We start from the raw sequence: 17,215 nt of genomic DNA, 5'->3' as shown, positions 1-17,215 counted from the left end.
CTCTTTCCCCCATCTCAGTCTTTTCCTACATGCAACTCTTTTTCCGATACTAAGATAAAGACTACTGAATACAAAAGGAGAAAGACATAAGGAAAAAAAAATCAGGTCTGAGTTTTGGTTATGGCTTTTTACTTAGTTTGTTTTTTTTTTTTCTTTGTAATATAGCTTGGAAAATTAATGATAAGAAGGCAGGAATTTTGAGAAGGTAGAACAATCTAGAGATCTGCTAAAGCCATGGTGTTTGCATGTTTTTAAATTTGTAAGACAATGATTTGGAATATTCTTTATACAGAAAAATCTAAAGAGATGAAACAAGGATTAGAGAAAAAAGGATAAAGACATGAGATTTATGTTGTAATCCACTCAAAATAACAGTATACCTGGAAAAATATCAAGGATTATCTTAACTGAGTTTGCAACATTAAGGATAGTAAATGGAATATGCCAAATAAAGCAAGATAGAAAATGTAAAGTATTTGAATTTTCTTGTGTTTCTAAAACAAAGGATTTACTTGTGTTTCTAAAAAATAGTTGTCTTCCACCAGTCTAATTTTTTTTAAGAATTACAAAGAAAAAGCTATGACTTTTAAAGTTGGGGTTTTTTTGTTTGTTTGTTTTTAAATAAATTGTGTTACTAGGCAAAATAAAAAAGGCTGAACTCCAGTTTTCTTTACCACTTCACTAGCTACCTTTAGACTAACACAGATAACCGTATGTATTATAGTCTCTTCTGTATCCGTAGATAATGATTGTGTGGGACTTTTTTTAATTTGATACATGCAGCTTAATTATTATCTACTCACTCAGACTGTCATGAATTGTAGAGCAGGCATACTATATACCTTGGATTCTAAGTTCCCCAATTATTTAGATTAAGGGGCCTGGTTAGAGTACACTACAGACATGTAGCCATGGGTTTTCTGATTTTGGAAACCACAATACAAAGAAGAAGCCATTCCCATTGGTCATGCTTCAGCTTTGAGTTAGAAGTGGCCAGGGTGTGCTTTCTACCTAGGAAACTGCCTCCCACAGTTTTCCACAAGTAATAACAATGATGTAGGGGGATTGTCAAGTTTACTATAAGATAACTGTAAAACACATGGCTGCTGTATTTTCCATGTACTTGTTTTTTTCCTCGTGTTTCGTTTTTGTTTTGTTTTGTTTTCTGAAAACAACAGCTTTTTATCATTGCCACTGGGGTTCTCAAGATATATGCGTTTGAAAACTGTTCTGGAAATTGATAGAATCAGTTGACCATATCAGAGGGAAATTTACCTATTCTCAGATTATAATGATATAACACTTTATTAACTCCTTATGAATATATAATCTTGTTAGAAGATTGAATTTATCTTCTGACACTAGAAGTCACACGAAGTTTTGTCAACACTCCCATTCATTAAAGTACCGTAGACCCATTTTGGCATGAACTATGGCCCATGTTTAGGGTTACCTGAACATTCTCATTTGTTTATGTACATAGCAACCATACAAGCATTTATAAAGTGGGAGATTTTTGCAGATGTATAATTTAAATTCTCCAGACTGTGTTTCCTTTCAGGAACTACCCAAGGAAAAGTAAATTAAGCAATAGATATCTGCTTCTTTCAATGAAACTCTGAACTGTTAGGAAAATTTGAGGGTATCAAAGAATGTTAGCAACATATGGATTATTTCATGCCTCCCCCCCCCTTTTTTTTTTCATTTTATAATCTTGAAATTTTACTGATCCAAGTTGTACAGTCCGTTACTTCTTTTGTTGAACATATGTATTGATGTTCTCCAAATGTAACTGTTACACAGCCCCACGTGTTTGGCAGCTAATTCAGATGACATGTTTATCTTCTCTTGATGGAGATAAGATTTATGATAATTTCATCTTCTCTTTTTTCCCCAGTAAATTCCTAGTTTTGACCTATGTTTTTCTTCTCATGGATAAATAAATCACATTTAGGTTTTAAAAAATCTACTCCTCAACTATTTACTTGCAGTTATCAGTTGTGGAGATCCAGGAGTCCCAGCCAATGGCATGAGATATGGCGATGATTATGTTGTCGGACAAAATGTTACTTATATGTGCCAACCTGGTTATACAATGGAATCAAACAGCTCCTTAATTCGCACTTGTACTAGCAATGGCACGTGGAGTGGAGTAATCCCAACATGCAAAGGTACAACATTTATTTTGCTTGTCAACTATTTCTTCTATGACATTTACATCCACTGTTTATTGTAATGAGTCAGCCAAATATTTCCACAGAAATCAAAACTTACTGTTAGTACAAATACATTGAATTTATTTTATTGGCTGTAGGAATGGTGACTTCATCCTTTGCTTCTTTTACCTTTTATATTTTCATACCAGCACAGTATGCTGAACAGTTCTTTGTAGCTTTATAAAACATTTTATTACTTTGCTGCTAAACTGAATTCAACAATATGAAATGATGATTTAATTTTTTTTGTTTGTTAAGGTTAGCATGTCATACCAAAAATGACCTTATATATGTCCCTGGCTTTAGAAAAAGACTACATTCCTCATTTTTCTGTTTTATTGGAAAATTTACTGCTCTCTATTGAAATTTAAATGACTGACAAATCTGAATGTTACAGAAAGACCACCTTATCTGTATCATCAAAACAGTTTTCTCTGAGAAACTCACTTGGTACATCCTAAAACATCTCTCTCGAGTAATTTTTCTCACTCTTCCTGAAACCACAGCATTACCGTTTTGACATTTTCTTCCTGACTTCATGCTAAGTATGTCTGATCTCTGTTCTTTTAAAACCTAGTTGGCTAAATTTGTACTTACTTTATTTTCATCCATCTTCCTTCTGTTTTGTTTTAACAAAGCACAGATACATATCTGCTCAGCAGTTCTCATTTTCCAACCTTGAATTAATTCATCAAAATAGCTAAAATAAATTTCAAATCACCACCCCATTTGCAATTGCTTTGCTTGCTGAGTATAGTTCTCCTAGTATCTTACCAAGTCCAGTTTAATTCTAATTCACCTCTGATTGATGATAAAAAATTTTAAAGGTATTTTTCCAACACATTCTCGAGAATGTCAGACTTTGAGATCTTCTTAACAAATTACTTTTTTTTTTTTTTTTTTTTTTTTCTATTTGTATTGTGCTCTGAGCGATCCTCAGCTTCAATTACAAAACTGATTTTAAGAATAGACCATACTGGTCCTATTGGTTAAGAGTCTGTCTGTCTGCTAGAGTGGCTGTAAGCAAATAGCTAGGAGATTGTAAGACAGAACAAGTATTTATGATAGTGTCACAGCCTCAAATCCTAAAGGTCTACAGGGCATCTAACTGGGAGCAGGAAATCTAACTTTAATTTGATTCAAATGGAACCATACAAAGTAAGGTCAATTTTGGCTTTGATTTTTGAGTATTCCTGATTTTAGGTCATACATCTTTATGGCTTGTATAAACAGTAAATAATAATCATATACAGAATCTCTAGTGTTCTCAGAATCTTGCTGTACTCCACACAGGTCTGTGGGAGTGCACCAGGTAAGTTAATAATCCCCATTTATTTGACTGTGTAGTTAAAAGTAAATTATAATATGCAGTAGTGCGTTTGAAATGTGTAACAACTAGTTCTTAATGTCAGGAGGAAGTGCCAGGGTCTTCTGGTACCATTTAGTTAAGATAGCTGGAAAATGAACTAGGCGGAAAATGAACTAGGCAGAAAATGGATACATAATTTTCACCACAGAAATAGAAGTTACAAATTATTCTCTGACTTTGCTAGTTGGAAAAGGATGCATGATCATCTGCAACTAAATATTCAACTATTCAAGCATTGTTTTTTCTGCAGACTTGCATTTTTAATATACTTTTAGATCTTAAACTGATGCACATATTTATGGTTTAATCTCTGACCAAAATATTTAGAGAGGCATTCTGCCTTGCTGGGTGGTGTTTTGCCTTTTTCACCTCAAATTTCTGATATCAGCCTATTTTCATGCTACTTCTGTCTGATTTCCTAATTATAGACCAGTATTTCTTCCTGTATTATTCAGCTCCAAGGTTAAAACGTACAGATATTTTTAAAAGGAGTAGTCATGCAGCTCTTGGAGAATGCCCACAGATTTTTGCTGCTTGGAGTACTTATTTTGACTTACCTTTATTAAAACATCATGAAAGTGTGGCAAAAGCTATCATGTCCATTTCTGGGTTCTGTTTGGTTGGCTGGTGGTTTGTTTTTTGACTATGAACCAGAGCACGAGAAACAGAAAATAAAAGGGCCTTAAGATTCAGATCTGGTTTACTGGTTGACAAAGGATTATTTGATGATATTAGTACATCCAGCATTCAAACAGCCATGAATGATGCTCCAGAGAACCTTTGTGGTGTAATCAGTTAAGATTCTTTCAATGAAGAGTGTAAGAATGGAGAAATGGCACATAACGAACCTTCTGCAGATCACATTCAAATATACATAACTCTTGATCTAGTGCCTCTGACTTGTTCTGAGACTGCAAGATGACAGATGTCTAAACATAAGTTTAAAGGTTATGAGTGCAGCATTTGTTTTCCTCCATTCTTATGGCCCGTGTTCTCTGCTTTAATTTTAGTTACCACCTTTTCTCATTTGCCCCAACTGTCTCGACTAAATTAAACCATACTAGTTTCATTTCCTTTCTTTCTCTTTTGCTAAAAGTTTCTCTCTTTTAATCCTTTGCTCTTTCTTGTTTATTCTAGTAATTTTGGCCTAAATTTCCTCTCTTTCTCTTTCTTATGCTTTTTTTTTATTATTATTATTTAACTTCTTTTACACCCCTTTTCCTTCATTTTTCAAGTAGCACTTGTCTGTTAGTATACCACTAACCACTGAATAACACTTTATCACTAGTCATATCTGTTTCTTTCTGCTGCTGTCCTGTGATATTTTTCAGCCCTCTCCTCCTGGGAGGCTTAGAAATAGAATCATAGAATCAGAGAATGGTTAGGGTTGGAAAGGACCTTAAGATCATCTAGTTCCAACCCCCCTGCCATGGGTGGGGATGCCTCACCCTAGACTGTGTCACCCAAGGCTCTGTCCAACCTGGCCTTGGACACTGCCAGGGATGGAGCACTGAGAAGTTCTCTGGGCAACCTGTTCCAGTACCTCACCACCCTCACAGTAAAGAACTTCTCCCTTATGTCTAACCTGAACTTTCCCTGTTTAAGTTTACCCTTTTGAACTTCCCCATTACCCCTTGTCTTATCGCTACAGTCCCTGATGAAAAGTCCCTCCCCAGTATCCTTGTAGGCCTGCTTCAGATACTGAAAGGCTGCAGTGAGGTCTCCATGCAGCCTTCTCTTCTCCAGGCTGAACAGCCCCAATTTTCTCAGCCTGTCTTCACATGGTAGGTGCTCCAGCTCCCTTATCATCCTCATCCTCTGGACTTGCTCCAACAGCTCCATGTCCTCTTCATGTTGAGGACACCAGAACTGCACATAGTACTCCAAGTGGGGTCTCCCGAGAGCAGAGTAGAGGGGCAGGATCACCTCCTTTGACCTGCTGGTCACTCTTCTTTTGATGTAGCCCAGTATATGGTTGACTGTACTGAAATACTTATTGTTGGCCTTCTCATTTCAAGAGGTTGCAAATCCTTACATTTTCTGCCTCTAGCTAGAAGCTAAATGTCTTTTTGTGAGGGGTTCTTCATTAAGTAAATACTGACCAAACTGTGCTACTTAGAAGTAGGCTTTCAAGTCATATTTTGAAACAAGTGTCCTGAAATTTCATCCCTAGGCATTAATATCTATCAAAACCTAAGGTGGTTAATAGGAAGAAAGTATTTGACTGTTACCAAGGTAACTAATGATAATTGTACTCTACGTGGTCTAAACAGACAAACAAAATAATTTTGTCATATATTATCAGACGTCTCTTAAATGTTGTACACTTCATAGTCTCCATACTGAGTTTTAGATAGTCTTCCTAGTTGGTTTGATGCAGCATCCTGTTTTATTTAAGACACTCCATCAATCAGCCACTCTCTCCTAAATAAAGGAAACCAGAAGTACTAACTTCAGGAAATGAGGCAAGAATACTGGGAGGAAGATAGCATATCCTGACTGTAATGTCCTCTAAAAAAGGTGAAATTAGCACATATGGTTCTTCTAGTAATTGTGTACACTGGCGATATTTACAGCAGCTGGTCCTAATTATTTTGAATATTATTGCAGCTGTCACCTGCCCAACTCCTCCACAGATCTCTAATGGAAGGTTGGAAGGAACAAACTTGGACTGGGGATTTAGCATTAGTTATGTGTGCTCTCCAGGATATGAACTCTCTTTTCCTGCTGTTTTGACCTGTGTTGGGAATGGAACATGGAGTGGTGAAGTACCTCAGTGCTTGCGTATGTATTTACTTTATAGTCCTCTATTTCTTTATTAAACTATAGTGCTTTTTTAACCCTTTAAAGTTTTCAACTTTTTTTTTTTATTTTCTCCCCCAGCAGTGGTTCAGCTCATTTCAAACCTGGGACAAATACAATCCTTTTGTGTTTTCCAAAATTATAACTTAATTTATAGATTGTGGAAGACATAGAAATATGTGGAAGACAAAGGATTGTAGATCCTTTCTGAGCATATAGGAAGCCTTAAACACAAACACACAAAAGGTATTACAGGCAGTGTGTACCAGATGATCCAAGACAAAACAAGATTAAGAGATGCTGTCTTGTTTTCAGGACCAGCTACATACAGAATAGGGGAAATTTCATTATAATCTTTATTCTTTGCTCATTACTCATCCTAAACTTTCTCTGATGTCACAGAGGGTTTTTTCTGCTGTTAATGTTGACTAGGCTCTGGGGTGATTCCTTGGCAATTGTCTGTATTTCCCCCTACACTAAATTAAGTTACATGTTTTATGCAGTAAACTTTGTTAACCTGAAAGTTACAACACTGATGGATTTTTGAATTGCTACAAATTTCATTATTGTAGCAAATGTGGCTTTTTTGGCTTTCTTGTTAGGTTGGTGTCATTCAACTCATTATTTAAAAAATCTTTTCAAAGAAGTGATTGTGAGGCTTCTGAGAGACATTCAATTGATTGCACTGAAGAAGGAGGTTGTGTTATTTGTAGAATAGCTATACCACTGAAACTCTGTAACATTCTTGAGCTAGGAGTCAGACTGCAAGAGGATAATTTCATATTTGTGGCTTCACAGTTTTTGGAGTTTAATTCAAGCTTGCTAAGTAGCTGAGCTTGCCAGGTAGCTTGCGAAACATTGCAAAATGCAGTTCTCCGTTCTTTTACTATTTTTTTTCATTCTTCATCTCTTCCTTTCAAAAATGTTCTCTGTTTTGGCTATATCCTACTACTAAGAACGCACAACATATAGGTTATATTTTCTTTTTTTCTCTGATGATATTCTCATGCCATCAATAATATTTGCTTAATGGTAGTGAAACTGTATGTGCTGGAGCTGGAACATGTTGAAAGGCATTGGTTCTGGAAGAAAAAGAAACATGACCATTTGTTGTTCAGGTTCTCCAGGTAGAGCTCTTCTAGAGTCCACTATATTGCGAACATCAAAGACCATGAAAAATTATTTTAAACTGTTGGTTTTGATTAAAATATTGTATCCTTACATTATTTTTGGATGCCACAAGCTATTAGTCTTCTTTGAGTTCGGAATACACAGTTCAGCAATATGCTCTGAAAAAGGGTCTCCACCTTTAAATCTTTTAAAAGATAAGGTTAGTTCAGAAAGCAGTTGCCTAGTAATTAAAGTCTGTTTCATGCAAAGATTACATTAACTGAATGTTGTTGATGTGCAATGGTTACCCATTGGCTTGCAAGAGAAATCAATTGGCAGCCAGTGCTTGTCAAAGAGCTCAAACTAGCTGCCATCTGGCAGAAATGAGAGGGAGCTGGTGAAAGTAATTCTCAATGAGCAATCTTTAAGCAGTTCTTGACATCAGAAATTTAGTTCCCAGCATGGTTCCATAGAGCCTGTAGCTGAAGATATGCATGATATAGTTATAACATGGAATAATTACTCAGAATGGAGTGAGGTCATGTCTTTGGTTGAGTATTTGTCATCTGTGACCTAGTAAATTTGTCTGCTTAATTATTCATATAGTAATTTGAGTAAAGGACTGCTGTTTTTATAAACTTGGCAACAGCAAAAAAAAATTCCTATCTATAGATATAATTTGCTCTTAATCAGTTAAATTCCTTTGAAGAAAGAGACTAGCCTCACAGCTTCAGTGTCAGAGCTCCACAGCCCTGTCTCTGCTAATGGTTCTCAGTGTCCTTCGGGAAATACTTCCACTGGGAGTGGGAGCACTCACAGAGCTTCCAGTTTGCTGCAACTTCATTTTGTTCTGTAATCCCCTGTTCCAATATCAGAGGAAAACTGCCATGTTTTAAGATGGTGCCTGGTTTCCATGGATACTTATATAGAAGGCAGATATCCAGTAGCTTTTCAATGATTGGATAAAGTTGACTGACAATTATGTGGTGGATTTTACTTAGTTTAATAAAAAAATAATATACTTACCAAAAAAACATTTTTCAATGTGAGGATTTTTTTTTTTCCTGAAAGCGGTTGGTAATTTGTTGGTGAAAGGAGATATTCAGGAGATAAGTTCAAGCCTCTATGTTAAAAATCAGTGTTTAATATATTTTCAAATTAAGACTTCCACCAATTTTTTTAATGAAAACATAGATTACAATCATGACCTGTCAATCACACAATGAGGTTCTCTTGTGTGAGATCCCCAATTCATAGATCTTTTCATAATTTGGCCTATAATACTGCAGACAATCAATTCCATTTAAAGTTATGAAATTGAATACATTTTTTGTATGCTACAGATTAAGTTTTTTTTCTTCAGCAACATTTGTGTGCATGGATTTCCCATACAGTCAGTGTCTAAAGAAGTAGAAGGCAGGAGCATTTCATGTGAGCAGGTCCTTTGGAAAGCTTAAGATATAAATGACAAAGATATTAGAAATGTATTTTGAAGGTGGTTATTTAAGAGATGTAATTTAAATTTTGTTTGTAGAAGTGAAAGATGATGGTGCAGAAAATTCCACTGTCTGTACAATGTGTCTTTTTAGAAATATGTCATTGTACACATCCAGGTTAGTGTTTTATTTTTTTGTGTATATTACGGCATTTTCTGATAGGAATTCATAGTGTTAGGGAAAAATATAGTCTGATGGCACGGGGTTTACTATATCTGATTGCGTTTCCTGAATCTATTCAAAATCCAGCTTCTGACAATAATCAGTACTTTATACTGCAGAAGACAGAGTAAATTTGCCAGCAGTGAATTCACTTAGTTATGCTATACTATTAGACATAACGAATCTCTAGGTGATAGGTATAAAGTAGAAAGATCAATTTAAGAATATGTTCTTATCAGTCAAGTTTATCCTGCCTAATAACAGATTAGTGTTTGACTTCTAGATGGCTATTGAAATTTATTATGTTGTTTGTTTTTTTTTTTCTTGCTAGCTGTACTAAATTTCAAGTGTTGCACTTCTATACATACCAAATCTTATGTTTCAATGAAGGATGAGGAAGTAAAAATTCATGATTCCTCAAATCTGTCTGACAAAACTTTAATCACAAAAAGATGTTGAACACTTGGTAGGTGGCAGAAGAAAGAAAGCAGAAGAAGATGGGAGATTGACATAAAGTTTTGATACACTCTCTGATTGCTCTCTATAAGAGGATTTGTATATTGATTTGGGTTGGGGCAGAGGTGAATTGTGGATATTTGCGCCTTCATAAAATAAGTTGTGTAACTTTGGGTGCCAACTTTAAGCTACTGACCAAGCCTGCTATGTAGGCATTTCGAACAGCTAGCAAAACTCCTGCAGACTGAAGCAGACTAAAGATTGGCTGTCTAGTCTCCTTCTGAATTCCTATGAAATGTTTCTTTATTTGAACTGAGTTTAATAAAATAAATACAAAATTTGGAGTAACTGCTTCACCGACTTCAGGTAAGTGTTATTTTTGTGTGTATTTTAATAAATGACACTTGCCATTTCTACCATGTCTTTTCTCACAGCAAAGTTTTGTGGTGACCCTGGAGTACCTGCTCAAGGGAAAAGAGAAGGCAAAAGCTTCATCTATCAGTCAGAAGTCTCTTTCAGCTGCAGTCCTCCTTTTATTTTGGTTGGCTCCAATACCAGGATTTGCCAAGCAGATGGCACGTGGAGTGGATCTTCTCCTCGATGTATAGGTAAGGTTACAACCATATTATTGAGATTTCTTGAAATGCTTATTACTTCTTTTCCTGATGAGTCAATTTAGGAGTTTTCAGCTATTATCCTGGTGTTACTCTATGCCCTCTAAGAATCAAGTAATTTTATTTTTGTTTCTCTCATAACCATAGTGCATGTTGTTGAACAAGCTTAATTTTGTAATACATGCATGTATCTCATTAAAATACTATAATTTGTTTTGTCTTTATTGTAACTTTTTTTTTAAGAACCTACTCGCACAGCATGTGAAAATCCAGGAGTCCCAAGGCATGGGTCACAAAACAACACATTTGGCTATCAGGTAAAATATACTATTTTTTTATTAACTTGAATATTCAAATATTTTTATACTATCTCAAAGTCTAGAAACTTTTGATTAGAGGCCCAGAAGCTACTTACACCTTTTAAGAGCTGGTTACTGGAGTTGTTGTGTTTCATTATTTCTAATTGTTGGATTACATTGACCTTGTGTCCCTATTAGCAGTGCACTGTGTGAGAGCCCTGGTGACCAAGTTCTGCTTGGTTTCACCTTGCAGGAGTTCAGCATCTCCCCACCAATATATAGGTGCTCCCTACTGTTTATCAAGTAGTCTTTTCCTCCTTAAGAGTGTGTATACTGTATACCAAACTACTAGTGTAGACATACTCTAAAAAAGCAGTATTTGTTTTGTGTGTGTTTGTTGTTTCATTTGTGGGGTTTTTTTTGTTGTTGTTGTTTTTTTTTTAAAGCAATTCTTTTCCTACATTTTGAAATGATGTGACTGCAAATGAATCATAGCATCATGGAGGCTGGCAGGCGTCTCTGGAGAGCTTCTAGTTAAAGCCCCCTTCTCAAAGTAGGGTTAGCTAGGGCAGGTTGATCAGGGCTCTGCCCATGTGGTTTTGAATATTTCTGGGGACAGAGACTCCACAGCCTCTCGGGGTTACCTGTTCCAAGTTGATCACCTTTACAGTAAAAATGCTTTTTCTTATATACAAACAGAACTTCCTAAGTTTCAACTTGTGCCTATTTCCTCTTGTCTTGTCACTGGGCGCCACTGAAAAAAAGTCTGTCACTTTTCATGCCTCCAGTAACTTTTAATACACACTTGTAAGATTCCCCTTGAGCCTTTCCTTCTGCAGGCCGGACAGTTCCAATTCTTTCAGCCACTCCTTGTATGCCAGGTGCTCTGGTCCCTTAATCACCTTTCTGGCCTATTACTGCAGTATGTCCCTGCCTCTCTTGCACTGGTTGAGCCCAGCACTGGGCCCAGCACCCACTTGAGTCTCATCAATGCTAAGCAGAGGGGAAGAGTCACCTCCCTTGACCTACTGGCAGTGCTCTGCCTGATGCATCCTGATTAGCTGCCTTTGCTACAAGGGTGTGTTGTTGCAAATGGTGTTTGCATATGCTTCTGCTGGAAACAGAATTGAAATTTAAAATGCTTCTGAATTTCTGATTTTGTGAATCACACAAAACAGAGACATCAATGAGAGGTTTATAGGTAAATGGTGTACAGATGCAAAAATGAGCCCTACAATTTGCTAGGACTATGATAATGAAGCTGCAAACAAGCTAAGAGAGAGTCTAAATAACTGTGTTTGGTGTCAGGGCTGAAACTCCAGGCGTGTGAAGAGGACTAGACAGAAGAGTAAGCTAACAGCTCCCTGGTTGAATGTGATGCCTGTCTAGTAGCAGGAGTTAAACAAAAACTGCAGATTGCAAAAAATGCAAGAAAGGGCTGATTAAAATTTGATCAAATTTACAACATGAAGTTAGTTTCAAAAGCAAAGGTTGTAGCTAAAGACTTCCAGTGTTCTGTAGCCAAAAATTTATTTGATTTGTCATTTTGGTGGCCTTTATGCAACACTCCTCCTGCTTAGTGATTGTTTTAGCTATCTTTGGGTTTTCAGTTTCTTCTAGATCACAATCATATGTAAGTGGTAAAAAATTGTCTCAGTTTTCTCCAGTAAATGGAGCACTGTTTCGTGCCAAGATACAGAATATGCAGGGGCAGTCCTTGGGCCAACTTCCTTTAGTTATAATACAACATTATGCTAGAGGGCAACTCTATTCAACTGTGCAAGAAGTGAATCATTGCAGTGACCATTTTCTACAATTTTATTGTTACAGTTGCTCTGACATATTAATGAGCTTTCTGTCAGTGAAGAAGCTAATGCAGTCTTTCTCATTTGTGGTGTAGTTGTAGTTGTGAATGAAAGCATCACTCATGGCTAACATGGAACTGTCAAAATACCAGGCAAAATGTCAACTGATAAATAATTTCTAAAAGCAGTGTTTTTGCTGGCAGACTTTACAACCTTGATCCCACAGTTTTGTTTAGTACCTAGCAGATTTAAACTGTATGAACTGTAATCTCCTTACCTAGACAGCAACTTATCCTCATGCTTGTGTAGTGAATTTGGTTTTATATAGTAACTAAATGTCTGCATGCAATTTCTGGTTACTCTAAATGTGGTTGCTTAGTTATTACAGAACTGAGTAGGAGTATCATTCATCATTCGTACAGATGAAGCTGACTTTAGCTCTTTATTGGGTGGAAACAACAGTGAAAATAATTGGTTCGAGACAAGTTATTGTCTGTAGATCCTGGAAAGAAATAGTGTATCACCATATATTCAGTAATGTTATGATTCATTTAAACCACAAATATATTATAAATTAATTGAATTGTGCTATAATTAGCTTCCTGTATGAATGACTTTTGCTTCATTCATAGCAGAAACTTAAAGAATAATTCTGAATTATACCCAAATACTGAAGATGAGATAGCTGTGATTTTCTTTTGTCTGATGGATCCGTTGTCTACTATTTTAAACAATAGACCAAAAGAGCATATGCAAAATCCAGCGAAATGTTTTGCAGTTAGCAAATGAGTTACAAGAAGCTGTTACTGTTGAATATGTAAGACGGTTTTCTGACTCTTAGTCAGTGTTGGGTAATTTTTTCTCATTTGGGGGTTTGGTGGTTTCTGTTTGTTTATTTTATGTGGCTTTGGTTTGTTTTAACTCTCTTAAATACTTCACACTTTAAACTAATAAGAGTGACTTAAGTAACTTAAGTTTTAAATTTATGCCTCTGTCTCAGAAAAAAAATTCCAGCTGTAGCCTCACAGTAGAATTCAAGTTTTCATATGTGGAGTACTGTTTTAAGTCCTTTTCAACAACTGACAATACCTTCTCTTTTACCTGACTGTCACTGTCTGTCACTTGCTGTTCACAATACTGAGTTCACATTGTGAACTTCCACAGCACTGGGGGTTTTGTCTGGTTGTTTCCCCTAGTCTTAATTATCTGTTTTCCTATCTCATTGACTGCACTGAAAGTTCAGGCATATATAACATAATTCCAGGCTTGACTGAAAGGCATATCAAAACCTGACACATCTGAATGGTGTTTCACTGGTTAAACCGGAGCTTTGTAACAAAGAGGTAACAGAATCTTGCATGGCTTTTACTGTTCAGTGTTGAATTCAGCAGACAGAAGCAGATCAGGTTCTTGTGTGTTCAAGTAACATCAAAATACCAGTTTAGTGCTACTTGAATATCAGGCATGGCATGTAAGTGAGCAGCATCACCTGCTTTAATTGTTATCAGTATGTACTTCTAGGATGTTTACCTTTCAACCAAATATTTTTGGTTTGACGGATCTACCTTAGCAGTGTGTTACAATGAAGACAAATATCTTTAGAACTTAGTGAATGCTGGCTTCATCTGTAATCTGGAAAATAAATTGCTCCTTGGAAAGAAACAGTGGTTTTGAAGTATTTTTTTTGATATATTGCTAGTAACATAGAAAAATGCTTAGCACTTTCATCATAAGCTGTTGTAACACAAGATACTACTGAACTGAATGAACAGTTTAGAACTGCTTAGACCAACTGGTCATATATGTAAGATTTATTACTTCTCATACTTTTCCAGGATATATTTTTGTAGAAATTCAGCTATTTCCCCCTACAGTAAAGCTTGAAGAAAGCCAAAAGGCAGTCTGAATTTAGAAAGGAAAATAGCCACATTATGGTAGTGATAGTTCTGTGTGAGCTCTTGGGTTTTATTTTATGAAATGCCATATGAAACTTGATCTGTAGATGTGGAGCAACTGTGCAAATAATCTCCTACTCTGAATGCAATGCTTAGAAAAACTTCAGAGTTGACTGAAGTGTAGGATAAAATTCTAAGAGAAGTGCTGTGGTACCAGTAGTCCAGCTAGTGTAGTGGTCTCCGTTAGCACAGTTCACATGATCACTGGATCAATAAAAATGAAATTTGCACCTCATCAGACACCACATAGTTTTCCTGGTTTCTTCTACTTCTTGGGATCCTGAGGTCTGTAGCTTCAGCATGGTGTCAGTGGGGGATGTTAGTGTCAGAATCTGGAGTGCTTCGCTGGCAGGAATGTGATTTTGACTTCCCCCCTCCCCCGCCTTTTTTTTTGGTCCCTGTCATTCTTGATTCATTTGGGGTTATTTACAATGTTTCCAACACACTTTTACACCACTCTCTGTGCAGCTCCACATTGTATTTCAATCTACTGTGTAAGGCACATTTCACCTCTGTGATACTTGTTCCTTTTAACCCCTGAAACTTGATTCTGTCCAAGTCTGCATTTCTTCAAAAGACTGTGGTGAGTTTTCACAGCAATGAAGTCACCAGGCTTTTGCTGTCGTCCCAATTTTAGGCCTGTATCTCTCTGTACTGCACCACGCTAGTATAAATAGCTCATACTGCACATAGTAGCTTCTTGTAACTACTATGGATATAAAGATGTGGTTTACCACAGAAAGATAAATGAAGGCATGAAAATCATTCAGAAACACCAGATCACAAGAAAATTTGATGTTACAGCTAAATCAAATAAAAAACCCAAAACCCAAAAAACCCTCCCACAAAACCCAACCAAATGCCACAAAAACAACACGCACCCCACCCCTCCCTACACACCTCCCCCATGCAAACAAACAAACAAACCAAACAAAAAATGTAAACAGAACTCCAGGCAGCTCAAAACACTTTCAGACAAAGCAATCCTCGCAAATTCTGCCCAGAGGACTTGCCGTCTCAATAGCCTGTTACTAATAGTGGCAATATTGTATTGCGGGGCTACTAAACTACAGATACAGCAAAGACTTAATGAGTTGTGTTTTCATTCACTTAAAATGTGATGCTAAAAGTTAGTGAAGAATAACTGACATTCCCTTATCCTCTCAATCCTCTGGCACGAATTGCTGGGGATGGAGGAGCTTATTAGAGTCTCTTCGTATTCTTTGGTAAACTGAAGTCTGAGGAAAAATTGAATCTAGAGTAACTCATGAAAGCCAGAAATATATTATGCTCTTTTAAGGAATTTAAAAAATAATAAGGTTAATAATTTGTTATTATTTTCATAATTATTATACATCACTATACATTTTGTTAAAAAAATCTAGAGTACTATCCTGTTCTTTATAAATGGATGCACAATGACACACGTTTTCTTCTCAGACTGCTATTTCTGCTGTTACAGAACAGCAAATATATGGTCTTTGGTTCTTAGCAAAAAGAAAAGCCAGTGGTGCTGATTTTGGGAATATCTAAACCATAACTGACACTCTGGAACAGCAATATGCAAGGAAATCTATTCTGTTTTTTCAGGATTGCACGCAAACACTGTTGTGTTGTGCTGGTTTGGGCACACTTAGAATCATAGAATAGTTAGGGTTGGAAAGGACCTTAAGATTATCTATTTCCAATCCACCTGCCATGGGCAGGGATGCCTCGCGCTAAACCATGTCATCCAAGGCTCCTTCTGACCTGGCCTTGAACACTGCCATAGATGGAGCATTCACACTTCCTTAAAACTAGCGAGCAAAGATATTTCAGCTGTTTCCGTGGCTCTTCCCACTAATGCTTCTATTCAAACTGTATAAAAAGAAAAATCGAGTAACTTGGAGCATCTCGGACTGGGAATTTTTTTAAGACCATGGAATGCTGTGTTGTAGCGCCACCTGGTGCCTCTAGCACAATAGTATTGTAAAACAGACTTCCCAAAAAGTATTTAAAAAAAAGTATTTTTTTTCTTTTTAATAATTACATATTGTTTGTAAGCTTTATTTGATTTTTTTTTTTAGGAGCAGGGAGCTTCATTCCCTTTTTTCTTGACTAGCATGGCAGCACTTCTAAAAACATCTTCATCACTTGGCTACGGGTCTTGCCACTTACTTGGCAACTTCAGCCATTTCCTTATCTAGCTGATGATACATTTCTGCTACTAAAGAAGTGGTTTGATGTTTAGACAGCCAAGCTTCAGTAAAGCTGTAAGGTAGGCTGAGCTGCAGTGAAGATGGGCAGACAGTGGGAAAATAAAAAAAAAAATCTGTGCATTTTTTGGTTCTGCTCTTCAAGTGAACAGTTTTTCTTCAATATATCTGTCCAGCAGAAGACTCCATTCATATAGGACTAATCCAAAGTCATGAATAGGCAGCTAAGGAAGAGTGAGAAGTTACACAAAATTGAAAAAAAACACACTTCCTTCCTTGTTTCCACTGTTACCTGTCCTGTAGGTCTAAGACTATTATGAACATGATTCTCCAGCTCTTTCAACTCACAAAATTATGAACTTTCTGATGAGTAGAATTACAAGACAATGATTTTTACTGTTTATACTGAATTCATTTTTCTTATCTATTGCTTTTTTATTCCTCTAAAGAGATTCTATACAATGACAGACTTATTTTAGGTAATATACTCCTAAAAAGTAGGTGAAAATTTGCAGTTTTCTGATTAATTCATTAATGCCCATATTAAATGGTGTGGAGCTAATATATGAAAGATAATCACAACTTGAGAACTGTTGAACTCTGAAAAGAAGATGCAGTGTGCTTTTGTTTTTTTCTTTTTTTAAAAGAATGCACCACATAAAATGTTAATTGAAAATAAGTGAAGTAGCATAAATAAGGAATTAAAGCCCTACAGTAGCTACTTCTGGAGTTGCTA

At 36.3% G+C, this 17,215-nt stretch overlaps 1 protein-coding gene across 1 annotated transcript in view; it reads left to right on the top strand.

The window, feature by feature from the left end:
- Positions 1–17,215, top strand: part of LOC104406505 (CUB and sushi domain-containing protein 3-like) — a gene marked incomplete at both ends in the record, with an annotated part of 49,156 nt that overhangs the window by 14,343 nt on the left and 17,598 nt on the right. The window contains 4 exons of the mRNA XM_010015500.1: positions 1,992–2,171; positions 6,196–6,369; positions 10,046–10,219; positions 10,469–10,542. Of these exons, the coding sequence (XP_010013802.1) occupies positions 1,992–2,171; positions 6,196–6,369; positions 10,046–10,219; positions 10,469–10,542 (602 nt within the window). The remainder of the gene's footprint in view (positions 1–1,991; positions 2,172–6,195; positions 6,370–10,045; positions 10,220–10,468; positions 10,543–17,215) is intronic.

The sequence above is a fragment of the Nestor notabilis genome, unplaced genomic scaffold (assembly GCF_000696875.1).
Source record: "Nestor notabilis isolate BGI_N333 unplaced genomic scaffold, ASM69687v1 scaffold10215, whole genome shotgun sequence".
Lineage (NCBI taxonomy): Eukaryota > Metazoa > Chordata > Aves > Psittaciformes > Psittacidae > Nestor > Nestor notabilis.
This window is presented reverse-complemented; position numbering and strand designations above follow the sequence as displayed.